The sequence below is a fragment of the Vulpes lagopus genome, chromosome 7 (assembly GCF_018345385.1).
Source record: "Vulpes lagopus strain Blue_001 chromosome 7, ASM1834538v1, whole genome shotgun sequence".
Lineage (NCBI taxonomy): Eukaryota > Metazoa > Chordata > Mammalia > Carnivora > Canidae > Vulpes > Vulpes lagopus.
In genome coordinates this window covers 74,490,923-74,514,537 of record NC_054830.1, presented here as the reverse complement: position 1 = coordinate 74,514,537, position 23,615 = coordinate 74,490,923, and the positions used below count along the sequence as shown (strand labels likewise).

Sequence of the window (23,615 nt, the reverse complement as noted above, 5' to 3'; positions counted from 1 at the left end):
AGTGCCAGGCTCTGCACTAGGTTCTGGAAATATATAATCAAAATGGCATGGGGCAATTCTCATGAGCTGCTTTCATGTTACCCTACAAACTTCAGAAGAGAGAGAGAGAAGAGAAATTGAAAGGAGGAGGAATAGGTTTGAGGTATTCTTTGTAGCACTTTGTCTGTTTAGAAGAGGAAGTTTTGTATTGAGTTTCCCAGACAGCCAGTAGTTGCCAACATCCTCCTCCCACTGAAAGGCACTGATCCCTAGTGAAGCAAGTGACCACCAGTTGATTATGGATGCTAGGCAGTAAATGCTGTGCAATGCCCTACGGCTGGGGTTTTCATGCTTTTCCAGACCTCCTTGGACCAGGGGCACCTGGGGCTTAGGCAGGCTGGTGAGCTCTCATATTTTCCTTCACTACAAAATAGTCAAGTAAATATGTCTTTTGTGAGGCTTGGTTTTCTATCAGTATTTAGTTTTTATATATTCAAACTTTCCTCTAATATGCATAATTGCTAAAAGAAAAAGGCTGTAGAACAGCCATGAATTATGGCTTTTAGGAGAATGAACACTGCAGTTAATGTTGCAAGACAGCTTCCATTATAATCCCGTTTTCACATCCTTGTGATTTTTTAAGGGGGAATGGGGGGAGGAAGAATTTTCGTTTGAGCTAAAATTTTCCATAGTTTGACTCAGCCCAAGGTGATTTTAAAAAATGAAACATTTGCACAAATGTTTCCATTTATTCTTGAGTTATTGTATTTGGAAAATGCTGTTCATTTTTACTCCAAGTATTATGAATGCATAAAAAATTCCACGTACGAAGGGCTATTAACACTTCAGTCATTATGTGACACTTGTCTCAGAGGTCAGCTAGATTCTTTCTTCATATAACTATGTTATAGCATTTACTGTGAAATGGTTAAAATATTTGTCTTCACAGTTTCATTGTAATGCTTGGTTGGCACACAGATTTTCAGGGAGGAAATAAATATTTAGGTTACTTTTACTATTGTAAAATTTATGATGAACTCTAATGTAACAAAATACACTTAAATAATTTCTATCCTTTTTGAACTATAGTAATCAAGCTTTTAAGTTTTTAGCCCAGGTATTTTTTTTTAAGAGGGAGGAGGGGCAGAAGGAGAGAGAGAGAGATTGAGAATCTTACTCAGACTCCAAGCCCAGTGTGGAGCCCATGATGGCACTTGATCTCACAATGCTGAGATCATGACCTGAGCCAAAATCAAGAATTGGATGCTTAACTGACTGAGCTACCCAGGTGCCCAAGCTCAGGTGTTTTAAGTGTCTCTTGTAAATGGCACTTGTTGAGACTTTTAAAAAAAATGTCACTTTCTTAGTGGAACCAACTTTCAGGGAGTAGAATTACTAATAATTGCCATAAAAACAAAACCAATTCTTCCTGTATCTAAGGATTTCTATCTAGAATTTGGGGCATGTGTTTAAGTAAGTATCTTGTCCTAATGTTTTATGTCTCTAATTTGTTTTCTCCTCCTACCTATTCTTAGATATTCTGAAATACAATCTGTATTGTATATAATTTTCATTTAATGTGTATGATTTTAGATGATTTATTGATATTTATGCTAAGGCTCTGTCACTGTACCTCCTCACAATATAAAAAATACGTACATATAAAGTGATACAAATGAAAATTATATTGTCACTGAAAACAATATAATTTAATTTTTGAAATGATATTAAAATATTGAGAGATGACTTGTGCAGTCCAGAACTCTTTCCTGCCTTTTCCATTTGGTGGCAAACTTTAATTCTCCAAAATGAATGACATCTTCACTAGGTGATTATTTCACATTAAATAACCTCTTGTTCATCTCTTATAGAATCTTGGACCTATTATTGTTCCATTCAACACATTATTTTATTTTTTGAATTTTAATTCCAGTATAGTTAACCTGCAGTGTTATATTAGTTTCAGGCAACACAATATTTTATGATCTTATCTAATTTTTTCATCCTAATTAGTTATCCCTTGAATATTATCTCTACAGTTTTTTTTTCTTTAAGATTTTATTTATGTATTCATGAGAGACACACAGAGAGAGGCAGAGACATAGGCAGAGAGAGAAGCAGGCTCCCCGCGGGCAGCCCAATATGAGACTTGATCCTAGGACCCCGGGATCACGCCCTGAGCCAAAGGCAGATGCTCAAACACTGAGTCACCCAGGTGCCGTCTTTGAATCTTATTCTTTTGCAATTGGAGGTGAGACATTTTATAAAAAATGGCCTGATGTTTTCTCATTGCAAATTCTGCTCTGGTGCACATACATGTATATATACACATCTATACACACATATAAAACGTATGTATATACCATATACTTCTCATGCACACATATATCACATACACATACATTATATTATACAGAATATATATGCACATGTTTGTATATATGTGTATATATAAAATGAGAAATATGTATATGCATTTTACTACACTACATTTTTAATTTTTTTAAAATTTTATTTATTTATTCATAGAGAGAGAGAGAGAGGCAGACACAGGCAGAGGGAGAAGCAGGCTCCATGCAGAGAGCCTGATGTGGGACTCGATCCAGGGTCTCCAGGATCACGCCCTGGGCTGCAGGCGGCGCCAAACCGCTGCGCCACCGGGGCTGCCCCATTTTTAATTTTTTTTTAGCAAATACACATGACATGGAACATTGTGAAAATTTAAGGTGTACAATGTGTTACTTTGATACATTTATATATTGTAATGATTGCCATCATAGTGATATTTATCACAGTACCGAGTGACACTACAATATTGTTATCTATATTATTATACTGTGCATTAGATCTCTATGGCTTATTTACTGCTTGTTGCAAGTTTGCACCCTCTGAAAACATCAATTTTATTCCCTCTACCTCTCATTCCCTGGTAACCACCATTTTACTGTCTGTTGTTTACAAGTTTGATTTTTTTCATATCCCACATATAAGTGATATCATTCAGTACTTGTCTTTCTCTGTCTGACTTATCTCAATTAGCACAATATGCTCAAGGTCATTATTTTCTGATTCTCTTTCACTTTTTCCTCTAGCATATCCACACAGCTGTTCTTACCATTTGGAGGGGGTGGGTGTAGATTAGATTTCTGTGCTTTCCTTTCAAGATCTTAATATCTCACTCTCAGTATGTGCTTGCTAAGAAGCTTTGCCCTCTTCTTATCCTTTATGATTCTGACTCAATATACAGAGTTTAGTTCTGTTTACTTCCTCAAGGAGGCCTACTTTGATTGTGTCCTTCCCTTCCCAGTTGGTCGGGTTCCTGTTAATACATTGGCATAACCTTCTATTCATTAGCATAACATTTATATCAGAGTTGTGGTTATTTAATGTCTGGTTCCTCTGCTAAAATGAAAGTTCTCTGAGGGCAGGACTAGGGATCGGACTTGTCTGTTGCTATAACCCCAGTCTTTGTCTCAGTGGCAGATATATGGTGATGTATACGTATTTATGGAATGGTGGGATGAATGAATTACCTGCCATTCTCGTTTTAAAAAATAATTCCTACATTTAAAGTCATTAGTCAATATGACTAGGCATTTAAAATAGTTTTCCCTATAATTGCTGTAGAGAACAGGCTAGTTATGGTACTCAATGGCTGAAAGCATTTCAACAACTCTTGCCCATGGGGAGCTATAATTTCACCTTATGATATCATAAACCACTCAAGGATTTCATGTAGTTACCAGAACCTTGGGCTAAAATTATAACCCTGAAAGCCCCTGCTGCCTATTAGTCATTTGGTACATGACACAAAGCAAAATGTATTGTGCATTCTTGGACTTCAGATTGGCTCTTAGTACACTGGCTGTTTGATTGCGTTATTTGACCTGCAAAATATTCAGCTTTCTGAAAGTTTAAACCATCCAAAAACCCAAGGTAATTCACAGTACTTGATCTATATCAAGCAGTAAATAAATGTATTATGAATTTCTTATTTGCTCTGATCATTGTTTTCTTCAAATTACATTCCTGAAATGCTGACCAAGCTTTGGGGGCTACCCTTGTACACTTAATAAGTTTTTGAATATAGTTTATATGAGGCAGCACATTGTATTGAAATCATGATGGATCTGAAATTAGAAAGCGTGGGCTTAAGTAGCAGCTTGAACTTTGGAAAAAAAATCACTTAACTCTTCTTAGCCTCTGTCTTTATTCTTATTAAATAAATGCTTTTTCTGCTGCAGAGATGTAGGGGCAAAACTGAGGTGCCAGACTGAAGCATCTGGGAGGCAATGGAGTGCTTTACAAATGGTATGTGTCACTCTTGTTGGTCATATTAGAGAAGCATAATGGTCATTTTCTAAAAGCATGTAAAAGTGAACAGAGAATCGCTGGATCAGGATAAAATCTTGAATTTCCTATATATAATATTTGCTCTTCTTTTAGTACTCTGATGTAGATAAGAACTTGTGCAAGAGCATGCCTACGATAACGTGATGTGAATACAGGGACAGCACCTTTCATTCCTCCAGATGCGTTGGAAACGATGGTTTGTCAAGTGATTCACAAGATGTGAAGAGTGGGGTGAGAAATGGGTTATTCACAGTTCAAAGGAGAAGCTGATAAACTGGTTACTATCTCCACAGAGGAAAGAACAAGAGTAAAAAGGCTTAAGATGCAATACAGAGAACTTTTTTGCATTGACAGCAGACTGGTGACAGAGACCAGGGAGTTTTTTCTGAAATTCTTTAGATGATGGACTGGTGTGTTGCTGGTTTGGCTAGAGGCACAAAGTAGTGTAAATCAGTTTGGTGGTGAGGCAGGTAGACAGTGAAGAACAAAACCGTATAGGCCCATCATCCAAGATGTTTACCAGCTGGACTGAAATTGTAACTGGCAGCCTGAGGCTCTGAGTCAAAACATCCCCCAGATGTTGGGAGAGGACCAGAGCTAGAAATCACTAGAAACTTGAAATTAACATGACAGTAATTATAAGACAGATGCAGATTTGGTCCTCGAACATGTCACTGACTGGAATTGCAAGGTAAGAGTAGGGCCAGCAGCAAAGTGCCAGATGCTGGGTCACGTGGGAAGTGGCCAACAGTGATGTTTCTCCCATCGTACTATGGAAATGAGACACCCAGGGATCTCATGAAAATACAGATTCTGGTTCAGCAGGACTGAGTAAGGGCCTGAGGTTCTACATTTCTAACAAGCCCCTGGAAATGCTGGTCCTTGGGCCTCACTTCTGAGGGGAAAAGACATAGACAGGCCATATTAAATTCTCCCTGAATGAGAATGGGATTGGTTTCTGAGCCTGTGGGGGGAAGGTAAAGAAGAGGTCTGTGTCTGAATATGAGGCAAAAGTGGCCTCAGCAATAAGAAGTCGAGAGTGAGGAGGAACTGAATCTTGGCAGCAAGCTAGACTGGCTGCCTCTCTTCTGGACCCTTCCACAGAGTTGACGGTTCGTGTCTTCTCCCTAAAATTGATCAAATGGTCCAATGGTATATATTTCCCTTGCTCTCTAGGTAAGTAGAATTATCTAGTCTAAATTAATAACCCATACAGGAAACTAACAGAGGTATCACCTCTTTCAGGGAACATTTGTCTTATCTTGAAATAAATGCAGTATTATATAGGAGCCACCAGGAGGAAAATTTCCTGTTGGGAGAATTTCAGGACCCGTGCCAAGAAGAAAGAGATGCCCTTGATATCATTGTATTCTAGTGCTGAGCAACCCTCGTACAAGGGTGCCAATTTAGCAAAACTAAAAATTTTAATAGCATGTTTTACAGACTTTTATTGTATATGATTATTTTGTGTAATCTACATTTTAAAAACTTGACTATATATCCCATTTTTTCCTTAACAGTAACATATTTCACTGAAAGAATGTGCCCTACTTTAGCCAATCTCCTCTTACTGACTAGAGATTCTTTCTAGACTTTAAACACTATAAACAATATTTTGATAAATAGAGACTGATTTAGTCCCTCTTTTCTTTGAATAAAATTGATGAGTTGAGTGGTGCTGAAGGGAGAGTGGGAATGGGGGATTTCCCAGACATTAATTAGCACCAGGGTTCAAACATGAATATTACAGCTCCTTTTGAACACCCCTAGCTGCAGCCAAGAGAAGAGAGGCTGCCATTTCTCAGGAGTGGTGGCGGGGGAGCAGGGTGGCATCTGAGGCTGTGACAGTGTGCCACGGTGGTGCTGGGGGGAAGACACAATGTGGATAAACAAGTCATCCTTAGTTTTTGAAGTGCCCAGAAAACCATATTCCTGCTGCAACACTTCTCTGGGTAGGGCATTAGTGATGATGGTGATGAGGGTGGAGTGAGAGTAAATCCTCCCTGGATCTGTGGGTCTCTTACTTCTTCATCCCGTATGAACCGTGTGCACAAATTCAAATGCCCTGGCCTCAGCAGCAGTCTCTGCCCATGAATGACCTTTGTGTGTGAACAACTTTCCCAGGTTATGTCCAGGGGTGGGGAAAGGACTACTTAAAATACATCAGGGCGGAGGGTGGCAGGGGGGCACCTGGGTGGCTCAGTTGGTTCAGCATCTGACTTTGGCTCAACTCATGATCTTGGGGTCCTGGGATCGGGCCCCACATCGAGCTCCCCTTAGTGGGGAGTCTGATTGCCCCTCTTCCTCTCCTACTGCCCTTCCGTCTCCCACTCATGCTCTCTCTCTCTTTCAAATAAATAAAATCTTAAAAAAAATACATCATGTTGGGAAGAACATTCTTACTGCATATGAAAATGAAACACTGAGTAGGAATAATCAGTCAGATTTTGTTGGGTATGAATCCTGCCTCTACTATTAATTAACTAAATGGCCTTGGACACGCTAGCTGATTTCTTTTAGCCCTGTTTCCTCATTTGTATGGATGCAGTAAAATTTAAATGAGAAAAATCCATGTAAAGCAGTTAGCACAGTCCCTGGAACATGGCTGGTATCCAACAAATATTGTTATCATTATTATTTATTGATGCTATTTTCAGTTTCTGTCCCTGAAACTCTATCAGAAGTCTTATTATAATGCTAATACATACATACGTAAGAAGGTTCATATGTATGACCCTCAGGATTGATCATCATGTTAAACAAGTAAATCACGGGGGATACATGTATTTATATGCCTACGTTCACTTATATTCTTATTTGCCAATAGAGTCACCTCCATTAATTTTATATCTTTAGATCATGCATGGAAAAAAAAAGTGCCAGTTCAAGGATAATTTAAGGAAACGTCGATAAGTCTTGTTTTGGTTGGCACTGCTTGAATTTTCTATCATTTGGCATTTTTTAAGGTAGCAGCTTCCTAATAAAATGCCATGATAAGTTCTTGAGTTTGAAAAAATTAATGGATTCTGATAAAACATCTTTCTGAATTCAAGTATAAATAACATCATATATATTATGTATACATTAGATATTATATACACATTATATATACCTATATAATATATACACACGTACATTGTATGCACTGTATATATACTATATATACCTACATATTTTTTTACATATATGTATCTGTGTAGTTGGCTGGAGTAGGCTTGTACGCAGTTGCAGTTGGGGAAAGCAAGCCCTAACTTGGCTGAATTTCCCAGAATGAACTCACAATGAAGCTGAGCTCACAGTTAAGCTTCCTGACATGTCACTAGATAGAGACACAGGGTGGTTAGCTCATGCTAGCTCCTGATCTGATTAAGGATCAAAATGTGAAGTTGAGGCTACATCATAAAAATCCAATATTCACCTTAATTCACACTGTTTGTGGAGCTACAGTATGTATTTAGACATAAAAGAAGCCTCTTCGGGGTTTGTCTGCAGCTTCTTCAGGTACAGAGATATTTATTGAACATGAAAATGAGATTCTTCACAGAGCTAACCTTCAAACCTAAGTTGCACCAAACATTTACCTATCCAACACTGGGACTTTGTCCTTTGTATCACCCTACGTTGTCTCCTACTGGGGATTTCCTTCTATCCCTTCCCTAGCATCTAATATGAGAGTGGTGTGAATGCTTGTGAGATCAAGCAGAGGTGGCCAAGATGTGTCCAGGAGGACAGAGGCAGAAGGTGGGAGCCTCTCTCACTTGCAGTTGGAGGGCGTAGCCGTGAGATTTTCACATTATGTCCAAGAATGGCTTGGAGTAATTTAGCTCTCCCTAATTATAAATGCGTGTGTCCCTTGAACATTTATTAACTTTTAAATTATAAATATTCGTGTACAAACACACAGTTGAGAGACATGTGTACTGATCATAGTTTATAATTATATAAGATGTGGATATTTATAGATATCCTATGATACATTTATTGGTACAGAAAGCATGCTTAAAGATAGTGCTTGCTAAGCAGGTCAAAAATGTAAACAAAGTTATAAGTCAATTTTCTTCTAATTTAAGAGAAAGGTTTGCAAAAATTTGGCACAGTCTCTGTATTCAAATGAAGGAAGTGATCTTAGACATTCATTAATGCAAATCCAGCAGGGTGTCTAATTGCTAACACTTTGCCGCTGTTAGTGTGAATTACTGTATCTACTTGAAAGTCATAAAACTGCAGTTATTTTAAAAAATTCTATAAAGACTCCATCTCAAAAATATTTTGGAAGTAGATGAGGAAGTAAACCGATCACATGCTCATTTGTTCATTTTTTCCATTTACCAATGTGAAATAGCACAATCTTTTTGGTTTTCCAAAGTTTTTTTCAATTGAACAACAGTCAGGAAGGGAAGGGAAATATCCAGTTGTCCAACTCCCAATAGGTGTCAGGTGCTGTGTGTCTGATCTTTACTGCAGCACTAAATGTTTCTAACCCAACTCCACAGTCTGCTGCCAGGGAACCCAGAACCACCCAGGTTGGGGCAGCATTATCAGTCTCATGCTCTCATTCAAGGAAACCTACACCTCTGATCCTTGGCTCCACTATGGGCATCATGGTCTTAGGTTTTCTTTGCTTTGATGATCTGATTGTACCAAACTCATGGCTCAAAGAGTCCAGGTCACTCTTTGGATATAATTTGGAACTCATCTGGGTATATTCTCCAATTGCAAATGAAAGGATTCCTATCTTCTACCTCTATTCTACTGGACACATGTTGATCACCTCTGCTTCGCCTCATGGCAAATCCATAATTTACAGAACACTTACCTACATGAGTGGTTGCTATATGCTTAGGCTCTAGGGATACAGGTCTTTTATTTTATATAGATCTGGTCTCCAGTCCCATGGAGTTTATAATTTAAATATAATTTAAGTAAATATAATTTAAATATAATTAAATACATCAAACTTAGATCTGTCCAAAACCAGAATTTTGTTCCTTGTATCATAGAGTACATTGCCGCTTACTGCGGCTTTCCTTCTATATGTTCCTTAGCAGCTAGTAGTAGAATGGTTTTAAATGGTCATTTTAAGTGATGCTTTTGAATCAAAAGCACGGATTTCAAAGTAATCCCTATAGGAGACTATAGCCCTATTCCAATGATGCCGCTATTTTTCATTCATTTATTAATCAAACAACATTTACTGAATATTTACTGTTTACCCAACACTGTGAGATTCTAGTGGTGAGCAGGACACAGTGGGACAATTAACAAGTAAACAAATAGATGATATGACAATTTCAGATTGTTCTAACTCCTATGAATAAACTGAGTGGGAATGAAAATTTGTTTCTGAAACTTTCTGTAGAAAGCTCAACATCTTAAAATGTAAACGTTTTACTATGGGAGGGCTACTCATTGAGGAACTCAACCTGCCTGGACTCGAAAGTTTGCTGACAGCTGCACTGCATGGGGAGCCTACACTGCTGTTGTGACTACTGTCTCTTATCTAAATTATTCTGATTCTTACTTGGTTTATTATGAAATTCCTCATCACATCAATATTCCATGAACACTGTAGAAAATATGGAGTGGAAATGAAATAAATATCACCTGTAATAACACTGCTCAGATACCAGTGCTGTTAACACTTGTGCTATATTTCCTTCTAGGTCTTTCTCCTTATCGTTGTACGTATATATATTACAAAGCTGAAAATACAGCATATGGTTTTTATCCCAGCTTTTCACTTCCTCTTATATTTTTAGTTTTGATATTTAAATAAAACATTCTTTATTATAACTTTTTTTTAGTTGCAGTATGGTTTGACATATTATTATAATACTAGTTTCAGGTATACAATTTTTTGACGTTCTAAAAGCTTTTCAAAATCATCTCTATTGGCTACATTTTTAGAGTACGTAGGAATATTATAATGCATTAATTGTGTTACTGTTGGATATTTACATGGTTTCTAATTTTTTGTTATTCTGAGTAAGCAATGAGTCTTTGGAATAAATTATTGTTCATATATTAAGTTACTTCATTTGCATAGATTCCTAGAAGTAGAAGTCAAGGGTGAAAGGGCCTAACCCCCTTCAAGGCTCGCTCTTAACAGAAATGGCCAAATTGATTTATGAACTATTTTACCAACCTACCCTCCCAATAGCAGTAATGCTGGTGTCAGTCTTAACGTACTTCGACCAAGATTGAGAACTATCAGTAAAAGATTCCTAATATGACAGGTAAAATACCATCTCATTACTGTTTCAATTAGCATTTCTTTGATTATAAGATTTAACTTTTTTTTTTAATTTGGTCAATTTTATTTCTTTTTTTGAATTGCTGTGAATATTCTTCATTTATTACCTGATTTTGACATTACTTAATGTATACCTTGCTCTCTTCCTGAAAAGATTTAAGGCAGCAGCTTAAAGGTCATGCAAAATACAAGACAGCATAAATTAAAATACATTGAAGCAGAAAAAAAAACCCAAAATGAACCCAGGAATGATGTTTCTTAAAATGCAAACTGCAACGAAAATAAATCTGCTGTTAGTAGGCAAGAAATTTGCCTCCAAGCTCTCTAGGAGTTAGCTCAGAAAGAGAATCTTGCCATTTACCGAGTTCACAGTGACAAGAGAGAAATAATTGTTTGAGATACATGTAATTAATATTAGTGTTAAAATCTGACAAGAGTTTTAACTATTCTTACTTCCTGCCCCCTAGTTGTCAGACACAATGCAAGTTGCTTTACTTAGATTATTTTAATTTCCATGACTACTCAGTGGGAGTGGATAATACGTTAATGTCATTTACAACAGTGCCTGGCGTATGGGAGCAGTCAATGAATACTAGATTTTCTGTTATTATTACTAATATTAAGTATCTCAATATCTAGAAGAATAAACCCCTTGAATCTTCTTAGATTAAATTTAATATATATATCTATATATATATAGATATATATATATTTTTTTTCCTTAGGAGACACAGCAACAATCATACAAGTCAACAAAAAAGTCCATTGGTATTTTCATTGGAATTGCTTTATATCTATTAACTAACCAAGAGGAAACTTACCATCTTTAAAAATCCAGTCTTCCAATTCAGTAATATGGTGGTTTGCTTATTTGTTTATAATTGATTAAAACAGTCTTTTTGAGCTATAATTCACATACCATACAATTCACCCATTTAGAGTGTATAATTCAATAGCTTTTAGTATGTGCAAGATGCACAGAACCATTAGCACATTCGAATTTTTTTATCCAAACCATTTTTGTTCTGTACATTAGAAAGTGTTTTATTGCAATTCTCATGGAGAGCACTTCCCTGATCTATTAAGAGTTTTTGCTGCCCAAGTGAAAGGGATGTATCTCCCATCATGTCTTCTATTTGGAAGTACACAGAGCCCATGGGAAGTGTAGCTTTTCTCAGACAATAAAATTTCTTAGATTTTTCTTCTTTTGAGAAATGTTCTCTCTAGAATGTCCTTTACCTTATTACTTGTCCTACTCTCCTCCCCCTTTCTCTGGCTTTCCAATCTCTCATAGCTCATGATGGAGTGGTCATGACTGCAGTCCTCTTCCTCTAGTCTTGGGGCTTCTGCACAGGCTGCCATGTCACTCTGAGGTGCTCTTCTCCTAACACCCCCTAACACGCCTGTCAGCTCGTTTCCATTCTTCAGATCTCAGCCAGACTGGAGACCTTCTCTGATTCTCCATTGGATCAAGTCTCCTGTGAGTAAGTAAGATCTTATATATATATAGAGAATCCCTCAGATTCTCTTGAATTTTCTTCTACAGTAACATACCATGATTTAAATCATTAACTGAGTCATGTGCTCCTTTCATTAGTGTCTTTCTTTCCCACTAAACCGCATGTTACAAGGGCAGTGTCTGTTTTTTCACTGCTAAATTCCTGGCCACCTAGCACGGTGCCTGGAACAGAAGCTGCTGTTACTGGATGAATTAAAGAAGGAACGAGTGAATGGTTTGGTGTAGCTCAGTTTTCTTCCTTCTCACTTCCAACATCATGTTTGGTCTTGTCTGCCGTGGAGTTCTGGTACCCCCTCCTTTGTTCAAGGCCAGCCTTTATTGCATGAATTCACACGTTATATGAAGATCAATAAAGCTGGCTTTTATTATTTTGGGAAATGCTTATCATACCCTAACAGGGCTACGAGAGTGTCCTTTACTTTAATGCTTCTGGTTAAAGTTTGCTCTTGCCTTCACAGCAAGCCTATTTAATTTTTAATATTTACTTGAATGTTCACCAGGATTGTTTTTCTAAAGCAGCACCATCCTTTGCCTGTACAAAAATGACACCAGCCTTGTGTTCTCTATATGAAGCTGACTTTTTTTTATTATTAGACACACAGAGATAAAGGGGGCATTTTATGTGAGAAGCTGGAAGAACACTAGAAGGTCCATTGTAATCAGCAGATAGCTAATTTCAAATGCTCTTGTGTCCTTTCACCTGGGCCATTTCAACTCTATGAGGGGAGGTGGGGCTTTATTTCTTAGTGTATTTGTGCTTTATGAAGAATTTTTCTCATCTTGTCTTATATCTCTGCAGATCGAATGTCAATGGCTAGAAGGTTCTAAGAATGCCTATGTCTACACATTAGATTACAGACTCAGATGAAGACTTTGCTGGATAAAAATAATACTGCAGTTTCTATCCACCTGTCAGTCATCCCAAAGTGCTAAGAGGAAATGGCTTTGGATGAGGCAATGGGTGCTTGCTTCCATCTGTCTACTTTACCCTATTTTTTGCATTGCCTATAATGAATAGTGCTAGTTTTATGTCAGGAAAATACCCATCTAAGCTCTATTAAATATATCACTCATAAATTCTTGCTTTCATGGTCTCATGCTTCAAGAGCCCACCCGCTTTGAAGCATGGAGCTTGCTTCCCAGTAGAGTCAGTGGGAGGTTGGGAAAAGCTGCATATATTACTTTTAGTGTAAAATAAATTATTCTGGCGAAAATAGTTAAGTGAGGGTAGCATCATCCTCTTGAATTTCATTTGCACAGCAGTCCAGTCCCTCTTCCTTGGGGTTAGCTATAGGAGCAGCCAGCAACAAGATGATTTCTTCCCTCTGACCCTCGTCAGTAAAAGAAAGAAGTATTCCAACCTGCCTTGGCTCCTGAAACATGTAGTGAATCATACACTGGTCTGCCCCGCACAGCATTTTGCTTTTAATTTTATTTGATTCAAAGTAGTTAGTTGAAGCCAGTGAATTTCAATTCTGAAATGGTAATAAAATACTCACGCTCTTAAATTTTATTAATTGTGATAAATATATAGCCAGCATGCTAAACAATTATGATCAAGATGAAATATGGTGCTATTACATTCACTCTAAGTTATTTAATATCATGGTTACAAATACTTATGTGGCTCAATTTACTGATGGGTTGTGTATAAATACAGATCACAAATCTCACTTTTTAAGTTGATAGGTTTTCATCCAAGCACATTTTCCCACAGGAATATTTTAGAAGTGGTGTTTGGATTCCAAGACTGATATTAAAAAAAAAAAAAAGCTGTAGCCCAAATTTTGGGCTAGAAATAGAAACCATTTCCGAAAAACCCCACTATTATTATAATTGAAGATATTATATGTAACAGAAAAGTAGTTTTAAGGAAAGAGGAGATGGAAATCTGAGGAGTCCCTTTTTCAGATCCAGGGGCTTAGATGGCGTCTAAGAGCTGAAGACATCTATTCCCAGGAGCACATTTCTTCATAAGCTGCTTCTAGAAAAGTCTGAGAGGTGTAATGCTCAAAGTTTTCAGGCACAGTCGTAATGGGTAGGCATGGGGAGCTTATCCGGAGGTAGCTAAAGAAAAGTTAGAGAAGGCAGGTGTTCAAGAGCATTAATGTAGAGGCACAAGGAAATTTGCCTGAGGTGAGTTAACTGAGCTGTGAGGACTGTAACTGGGATGAGAATTGGCAGCGTGGCATAATGGGGGGTGTCCTAATACCTAGCATGTGAGGAGCACAAAAGGAAATGAAAAGAAATAAGACACACAGGGAGTCGGGGGTGCAGGAATCTTCAGAGTGTGACCAATAGGCTATATGTCACCTTTCATTCAGATTTAGGGGATTTTCACCTTACAGCAGACAAACAAATGTCCCAAGAAAACTACAGACATCTGTGATTTCCTCATAAGTGACATGTTTTCCCTATTCTGAATTAAAATGCCATCAAAAGAATTTGAGCGGAGTTTGGAAAATAGACTAGGAAAAAGCAAACCATATAAAACCGAGTTTCATCAGACATAAAACACACACACACACACATACACGCGTGTGCGTGCTCACTAACAATTCTCAGTTTGGACTGGGCATTGATCGGCTTTTGTCCTCTCTGATAACTGCTGGAAAGAAGCTAGAACGCGGCAGACAGAATAATACCAATCTTCACCTCAAAAAAGTAAAAATCCAAGCTATAGAGAGAGGGGCACTCAAGGGTCAGTGTGACTTTGTTATAGGGCACCTTTATCTCCTTGCTCTCCACCTGGTCTCTCCACAAATCCTGTCCTCCAACACCATGGGGCTCTTTGTGCCTGCTGCTCTCTTTCAGACAGCAATTTTTTTTCTGTACCACCTTCTCCCTTGGGGTCTCATACTCTTCCGAGGACTTTAATACACAGGATCACCTCTCTGGTCAGGAGTCCCACCAGCTTCAGTCTCACTCCTGAACTCTGGCTTCCAAATGCCTGCTAGATCTCACCTGGATGTCCAAAACAAGATTTTAAAATGCTACGTGTGAAACTGAACTGACCACTCCATATTCTATTCCATAAACTGCCCTCTCTCCTTCCTTGAATGGTCCCAGCATCTCAGATACTCAGGCCTGTGACTCTGAAGAGGACTTCTGGTTGCCTCTCACGTTCAGTTAATCACTAAATCCTATACAGACTTGATCACCACCCTATATCTTGCATCTGTCTTCTTTCTATTGGTGACTATAGCTATCACTTCTCTGCATCTTTCTCTTCTAATCTTGTTTACATGCTGCTCCCACAGCAGCCATCCTAAATGGATACTGTTCCACTCTGCTCTTCCATTGTTCAAGAATGTCAGTGGATCTCTACTGTCAGATGGAGTTCACTAGTCTTAGCTTGATGTCAAAGATCTGATATCACAACTGAACCTAATTTGCAGACGTGGATCTCCCCTCCTTCCCTTCATGTAACATATGCTATGGCTAAATTGAACTCCCCGAGATATCCCGACTACACCGTACACTTTTCCCCTCAGAGTAGTTCATTCTGTTCCTTGGCTTGGAATGACCACTCCTCTTCCCCTGACACATGTGTCATTTCCAAGTGTTCTTCAAGAATAGGCACACATTTTTATCTTGTTAATTAAGCTTTCCCTTAATGTATTAAGTGGAAGGTGACGGCCCTTTCCTTTAACTTTGACAGTATTTCATGTTTCTGAACTCCAGCATGTTTACAACTTTCAGAGTTGTTTTCTCCTCTCCTGGACTTATTTACCTCTCAATTTCTCTCCATCATTCAGTGTAAGAAAAAAGATACCGTCCTCTAAAGAATTTAGCACGAGTAGGACAGAAAAGTATGCATGTGAGTAACTGCAATACACTTAAGGATGAAAGTTGAGTGACTGAAAGGGTATGAACATTATCTTAATCATCTCTCTCTGGGAGAGGGTGACGACACTCCATCATTTGCATAATGCCACATCTCTGGATGAAAATGTAACAATTCTGTCACCAACATTATTTGTCCAAAGCCCAGATGTCAAGTATTGCTTAGTCAAATGATCTGGGTATCTTTATATGACAAAAACCAATATGTGAGAGACTTTACCATTGAACAATACTGGGGAAGAAATATACATTTGGGGGAGAACTGTAGTGGAAATTCATTTATTATCTCAAATTGAAAGTCTTTTATTTTTTTTAAAAAGATATTATTTATTCGAGAGAGAGCACAAGCAGGGGGAGCAGGAGATGAAGAGGGAGAAGTAGACTCCCTGCCAGTGCAGGGCTCGATTCTAGGATCCTGAGATCATGACCTGAGCTGAAGCCAGAATCTTAACTGACTGAACCACCCAGGCACTCCAAATTTAATGTATTTTAGATACTTGTCCCACTTCATTAAGAACGTACTAGCTATAACACAAAGTTGACTTTGTCTAGTTCTGCTCACTTTCTCTTGTGGGTGGGGTGAGGTTGATAAAAACTTCACCTTTTATTCTGGTGGAATCAGAGATTGAATGGCTGTCTTGTTTTGTTTAAAGAAACTATTTTCTGCTGTGTGCCATCTATCTTTATGATTTTCTATTTAATCCCCTAAAATAATCATTGCCACTGGTTTCTCACATATAGCATCCATGAGTTAATTTTGACAATCTTTGGTTTTGATTAATGAAGCTCTAGTCGAGATTGTGTTCACCTTTTTATATTAGATAATGGTCTGGAATCTTCACAACAGGCACATATTAGATTGTTTTTTTGTACTAGATTGGATTGAATGGTTTTCACTTTGAATTCCTAATTTAAGCATCACATTGCAAGATTCATGTAACATATCTGGGTAAGCCGCTAACAAGGCAGTGAACCTTTGGGAGATCTACAGCCCAACTTAGCAAAGAATAAACAGCAGCTGCTAATACCACTGCAAAGCATGAATGCAAAAGCATGATGAAAATCTCTCTTTAGGGTGATACATTTATTTATGCTACAGACTTGGTGTTCATTGGATTCCAGCTCATAACCTGAAGCCCTGAATGTGCATTAAAAGGCTACGTAATTCCTTGCCTAATCAGTAAGCCATTGTTTGCTGAACTGTTTCCTGAGGTTCATGTCACTTACCAGGAGGTTTGCAGTGTATGGGTCAAGTTTCTCACGTTCCTTTTCTTGCAGAACAGACCTTATATCTTAATCCAAACTGTTTATGAGAGTTTCTAAAGGCACCACCAGCCCTCTGGGCCACTTCATCATTCGATAAAGATAGTTGCAAATATCCTGTGTGTTGATGCTCTATGAAATTAATTTTATTTAATTTTATTCTTTAAAAAAAGATTTCATTTATTTATTTATGAGAGACACACAGAGAGAAAGAGGCAGAGACACAGGCAGAGGGAGAATCAGGCTCCATGCAGGGAGCCCGACGTGGGACTCGATCCTGGGTCTCCAGGATCACATCCTGGGCTGAAGGCGGCACTAAACCTCTGAGCCATGCGGGTTGCCCTGAAATTATTTTTAAATGTTTAATAGAAATTTATAGTAAAGTTTTAATACCTTGAGACTTGGTATGAAAGGGGATATTTGGAAAGACATAATGAGTGTTTCCCAATTTGAAATGCTCAGCTGAGCTGAGCTCAAGTTGCTTAAACACAGCGTGTCCCTTTAAAGGCACACTTGTCTGTGTACACAGTGGAGTATGTCCACTGAATTGCAACTTCCTCTGATCTCTCCTACGTAGGTTGTATGCATTGGAACATACTTCTGCTCTGGATCTGAATTCTGTTCCCCATCAGGACTGTAGTACTCTTGGGCCTTAGTCCAATTTCCTTGAGCTTCAACAACCACCTCCTCCCTACTCTCACCAGATTGGACTAGGTTCTCCATACCCCTAGTCTCTGGAAGGCGTCCTGTTTTAATTCAGACAGAACATACACATGGCTGTCCTTACTCGAGTATCACCACAGCTTTGCCTGTATACCTGAACTCTACCCATCTCCTCCCTTCTACCCTTGCGGTAAAAAATCTAGGATACCAAAGGCAGCCTAGAATAGACATACTTTTTTTGAATGTCCTTGGACATTATAATATGACTGTTGGTACCAAACCCTCAGCCAAGGTGACCAGCTGTATGGCTTTCCTTACTGTGAAAAAGACACCCTGTTTTTAGCTAAGCCTGACATCTCAGTTCAGTACTCTTTGTTCTATACCGATTGAGTTCTCTAGCATTTGACTTTGGATGTTTATGATAAAATGTTAGTTCTTTGCTTTTTTATTTTTTTTAACAGCAAAAAAAAAAAAAAGATTCTTTACAATTTAAATGTGGATTCCATTATTTATTTCCATTAATTCCCAAGAGAAGTAATCCATCAGTTTTTGAAGTCTGCTTTGGGTGAAAATAACTTTGTATGTCTATTCCTTGATGGCCATCCTGTCAGATTCACAAATAACACAACTAATAGATGTTCCTACCAGAAAAACCTTCTCTAGAAAAAACACCCTCTAAAGCCCCTCACTCTTTTTGTTTCATTCAATAAAACAATAAAGTATTTTATTTAGCTATTAGTCTGTAGATATGGCTGAGAGAATACTGTGTTAGATGAAAGAACATAGACATACTATAGCGTAAGACCCAATATATGCAGTTACAGTGGACAAAAAAGAAAGCTAGAGTAAAAAGAAACATTACCTTAGGATCATGTATTCCAGAAAGCTCTTCGTAGATCTTCTCACCTACCATGACAGCAGCCAAGTTTGCGGTGTATGTAGAAAGGCAAAACATACAGAAAATGGCCCAAAGGTTCATTAGAAACCTGCCAGTCCAGCATTTTGGAGGTTTGATGGCTGCTGTTCTACCAAACAAGAGGGCATAACAGACATTCAAGGCTGAAGAGAAGGAGAAGACTTTACTTCTATTTCGCCCTTTAGGAGTCATACCAAAAGGGCTCTTCCATTCATACAGAGTCAGGAAGATGGCAGTGATATGCAGAGCCACGAAAATCCCCAGCCACATTGTCCAGTGGAGTGGCCACATGAAGGCTCCAATGGGAGCTGCTGTGTCTCGGGTCCTCACTAAGATGCCCAAGCTGGTGGAAAAGAAAGGACTGGTGAAATCTATTACCTGGCTTCGTGCAGTATTGATGCTGAAGGAAGTGACTGCCAGGTGGGCCGACCCACTCAGGAGATCACCCACCAGCCCAGTCCAGTGCCCATTTTTCCAGGCTCCATACTTGCCATCCCCAACAATATAGAGGTCAAAGTCAAAGTTCATGTCTTCCGCTAGCTTTTCCAGCAGATCAATGCAATATCCATAGCAGCACTTCTTGAATTTGATGGGCACTGTATCATTACTGCTATGAAGGCTGTTAAAAAGGCTGTCCAGCACAGAGGAGTCATTAGTCATGGGGTTTAGACAGAGTTGGCCAGCAGGGCACAAGCCTTCATCATCTACCTCCCGTGTAAAGACAAATGGATGCTCAATCAGGGTAACCACCCTCAAGTGTAGTTTACTTGGGTATTGGAAGTGGGTTTTGTGCCTCTGGGCCTGCTCTGGCCATATTCCATAGTCCATGACAATCTTGCCCCCTTGCCATCTGCCCAAACGGGTCCACATTGGCTTTCCCATGGGGTCATGTTGCAGATTCCAGATGAAAAAGTTGTTTTCTGAGCTGATGATAGTGGAACCTTTTACTCTGATGGAACCACTGATGCCTCTGAAAGTGGTGTTGGCTAGAAACCTGGCAAAGAGGAGCAAAGGCAAAAAGTAAGGAAGAGAGGTGAGACCAAAGACAGGAAGCAGTGCTCAGGTTTGCTTCTCTGCCTTAACAAAAAGAAACTCTAATTTTTTTTTTAAAAGGCATTGCCTATAATTTCCTCAGGAATTAATAACCTGGACTCTTTCTAAGAGTCTTATTTCATTGAGCAAATGAGATCTCACCCTTAGGTTCTCACATCTGGGCTAGGTATGAGACTCTTGGTCTTACTCCAAATCTCTTTATTCCTAGTTAAGGGAGGTGTTAATTGTTTCCTGTTGTAAACTGTTAATTACATATATTTTTACAACTTTCTAAACTATGGAGGTTCTCAGCATCTTTAAAATGCTTCATTTCTAACTGTTCACTCTATTCAATTGCAATGAAATCAGCTCAATAAATACTGTTTTTGGTGCAAGGAAGGAGTTTTTTTTTCTTTTAAGATTTTATGTGTTTATTTGACAGAGAGAGAGAGAGAGAGAACACAAGTAAGGGGAGCGGCAGAGGGAGAGGGAGAAGCAGGCTCCCCACTGAGCAGGGAGCCTGACATGGGGCTCGATCTCAGGACCCTGAGGTTATGACAGGAGAGAAAGGCAGATGCTTAACCGACTAAGCCACCCAGGTGCCCCTTAAGCGATTAATTTTAATAAGTATGCCTATCCTTTTATAATTGCTTAAAAATTGGACTCATAATTCCAGAAAGTATCCAAATCTTACTTTCAACGTTTTTCTTTTCACAGTGGAAAGAATCAACACATCTGTCCCCATAAGACTAGTCAAAGCATGTTGGATATCATCCATGGAACACAGAAAATGATGAGAAATAGACTTGCAGATCTCAGGATAGCCTCAGGCTACCCTCCCTCTAAGTCATTAGAGAAAAACAATTGACTCTGGCTGTGGAGAGAGCTTCTTTGCCCAAGTCAAAGAAAGGAAAATTACCAACTGAATGATATACTGATTCCTAACCAAGTGAACCAGGCACTGTCGAGTATATGTTCTGATTTCTTCTGATTTGGACAAGGCAGGGAAGTGCTTGGTCAGTGTCTGGGAAGATAAGGCAATACGAGATAACATACAAACTTGAGGTATTTTTCATACTCTTAATTATGGCCTGTGTCCAAAGAAAAGCCTGACTTTGACATCAGACCTCTCTGTTTGGATTTTGGTCCAGCCACCTTCATTGGCTGGCTTTTTGGTGCCAGAACACTTAGCATTGTCTTTGGTTTTGTCTTCAGCGAAATGGGGAAAATAATATGCCCTCCATTACAAGGGTTGGAAATAATGCATGTAAAATATATACCATAGCTTTTGACATAGAACAAATGTTGCAGATATAGTACCTATTATTCAGTGTCATTTGTTGGGGAATGACTACATGGGAAAGTTTCCAGAAGGAACTGGCCATACAGAAAACTCTGGAAACAGAGATGAGAGCCTCCTTGGAATGGCAAGGGGCCATGCATGTGATGGTCCAGATGGAAACTTTCCCATGTAGTCATTCCCCAGCAGTCACTCAAGTTTTTTTTTTCATCAAGGCTGTCCCCAGATCACTTTTCCCTTATCTGTAACAGAACTTTTCTAGTTGGAGACACAAAGTACTACATCATGGGAAAGTCAAAGGGTACTCAAGACACATTTTAAATGAGAAGGAATTGCAATGAAATGTGGAATGTAACATAGAAGTTTTTTTTGAGGAATTAGATGATACAAATCTAGACTCTCAGCAAAACACATTCATCCATTGCCTGCTATCAACATGACTCAATAATTTACAAATGCCAATACAAGTAGTAAGAAGTTATGCTGCCATAGAAGAGACACAGAAAAATCAGAAAGTATGACGAATGTACTAATTTTCATTAGAGATATACATGTAAATCACATTTGAAGATTCTCCTATTACTAAATGCAACGAAACTGTTCATTTTGGTAGATTGCATGTAATGGTGATTATTCATGTTAGCACTCCCCAGTGGGACTCTCTACCACTTAAAATGAATTTTATTTTGCAACAAGTAATGAGGTCTCAGTTATCTTAGATTTTAAAACAGTTGTATCCTTCTTTAGAGAAGTAGGAAACCAAATTATTAAAGTATACAGATTAATCAACTGATAATTACCTAGGTACTATAAAGGAAGAGTGACAATTGTTTTTCTAATGAGCAGTCTACTGTTTGATGTGTTTGATGTATTTATCTCCACTCCCCCTGCCCCTGCCCCCCAACACACACACACTGACATAGCCTAGGGAACAAAATGGTTTGTAGTAAATAGGTTAGTTTCATTTGGTCAATTTGGTGATCAGTAAAGTAAAGCTGGAGTTGTATATAGAGAAGCCCTTCACTATTTTAAGAACATTTGGGGAATTTTTATAGATTTTTAGCTGGATGGACCCTTGAAGGACTACCACTGAAAAAATATACACTTAAATCATCTCAGAAAAGAAATCTTGCAGAGATTACATAACTTCTTCATTCCAGGAAAACTAATTCCTCATTATTGATGTTCAATAACCTCCAAGATGGTGGTGACTGAAGGACAATGCTCATTTGTCTCTGAGCCATTCATTTGTCACAGAAAGGCAGATCTACCAGGATCTAAAGGCCTTCAATTTTCCCAGACCAGAAAATCCAGTGGTTGTTTCACTATGCAATTGGCACCAAGAAATTGGGTCTCAGATTATTTCTGTCTATTTTATTTTCAGTTTTACAGAAAGGATAAGTTAAAATAAACTCATTGAGGGATGCGTGGGTAGCTCAGTGGTTGATCCTGGGCTGAGGTCATGATCCTGGGGTTCTGAGATCAAGTTCTGCGCCAGGCTCCTGACAGGGAGCTTGCTTCTCCCTCTGCCTAGGTCTCTGCCTCTCTCTGTGTGTCTCTCATGAATAAATAAATAAAATCTTAAAAAAAACTCACTGATAACTTTTGTTATAGTCATTCTCACTATGTATTCTTTGGAATATGATGACCGTCCATAAGCAAAGTTTAAATGCCCACTGAGTAAATGGCTGAAATCTTCCTTTTGCTTTAATCAGTTTCTACCATGTTCCTTTTTATCCTGCCTGGATTCTTTCTGGATGAACAAGAAAATGCAAAATCGGGAATACTTTTACTTACAGGAGAAACTGATGCAAATATGTTTCTTAACATGAGAGTTAGAGATGAAAGACACACTCATTGTTCTCAGGGACCTTAAGTCTTCCAATGGAGAGAAAGAAAAGCAAGTAGGCATTTCTAAACCAATATAATGAATGTCACAATAGAGGTAAATTTGGGTGCCACTGGGACAAGACCAAGGCCTCCTGCACATTTCACTGCAGACATGGCGGGGAAGGCTTCATAGAGGAGGGGTGCCAGAGTTGACTCTGTTACGAAAGAATAGTTAGCGAGGAAGAGAAGCTGAGGACCGATCCTATTAACCCAGGGAGATGTGTGTGCAAAAGCCAGACACAGAGTACAAGATGATGTGTGGGGAGAAATAAAGCTAAAGACAAGGTGGGAAATGAATTTCAAAAGGTCTGAGGTTATGATGAAGGTAATAGGGAGCCACTGAGGGGGTTTCATCTGGGGAAGAACATGACCAGATTCGATTTTAAAAAGGTTTTTCCCCTTGTTAGCTATATAGAAAATGGTTTGGAAGGAGGAAAGGGGTGAGCACACTTTCATATGTGAAGAATAATGCTCCTTCCCTCCTTTTCTTGCTTCTCTCTCTGCCTGTTTCATAAGGGGCTTAAGGTGGCAAGAGCTAAGGTAATAGCAGTATAAGTGGAGAAAAGATGGCATAATCAGGAGATATATAGTCTTCAAAAAG

The 23,615-nt window shown here is 38.6% G+C and overlaps 1 protein-coding gene across 2 annotated transcripts in view; it reads right to left on the bottom strand.

The window, feature by feature from the left end:
- GRIN3A (glutamate ionotropic receptor NMDA type subunit 3A) overlaps nucleotides 1-23,615 on the bottom strand; it is a 151,781-nt gene that overhangs the window by 70,035 nt on the left and 58,131 nt on the right. For both annotated transcript variants that reach the window (XM_041762920.1, XM_041762921.1), the window contains exon 3: nucleotides 18,739-19,786. In XM_041762920.1, the coding sequence (XP_041618854.1) occupies nucleotides 18,739-19,786 (1,048 nt within the window). The remainder of the gene's footprint in view (nucleotides 1-18,738; nucleotides 19,787-23,615) is intronic.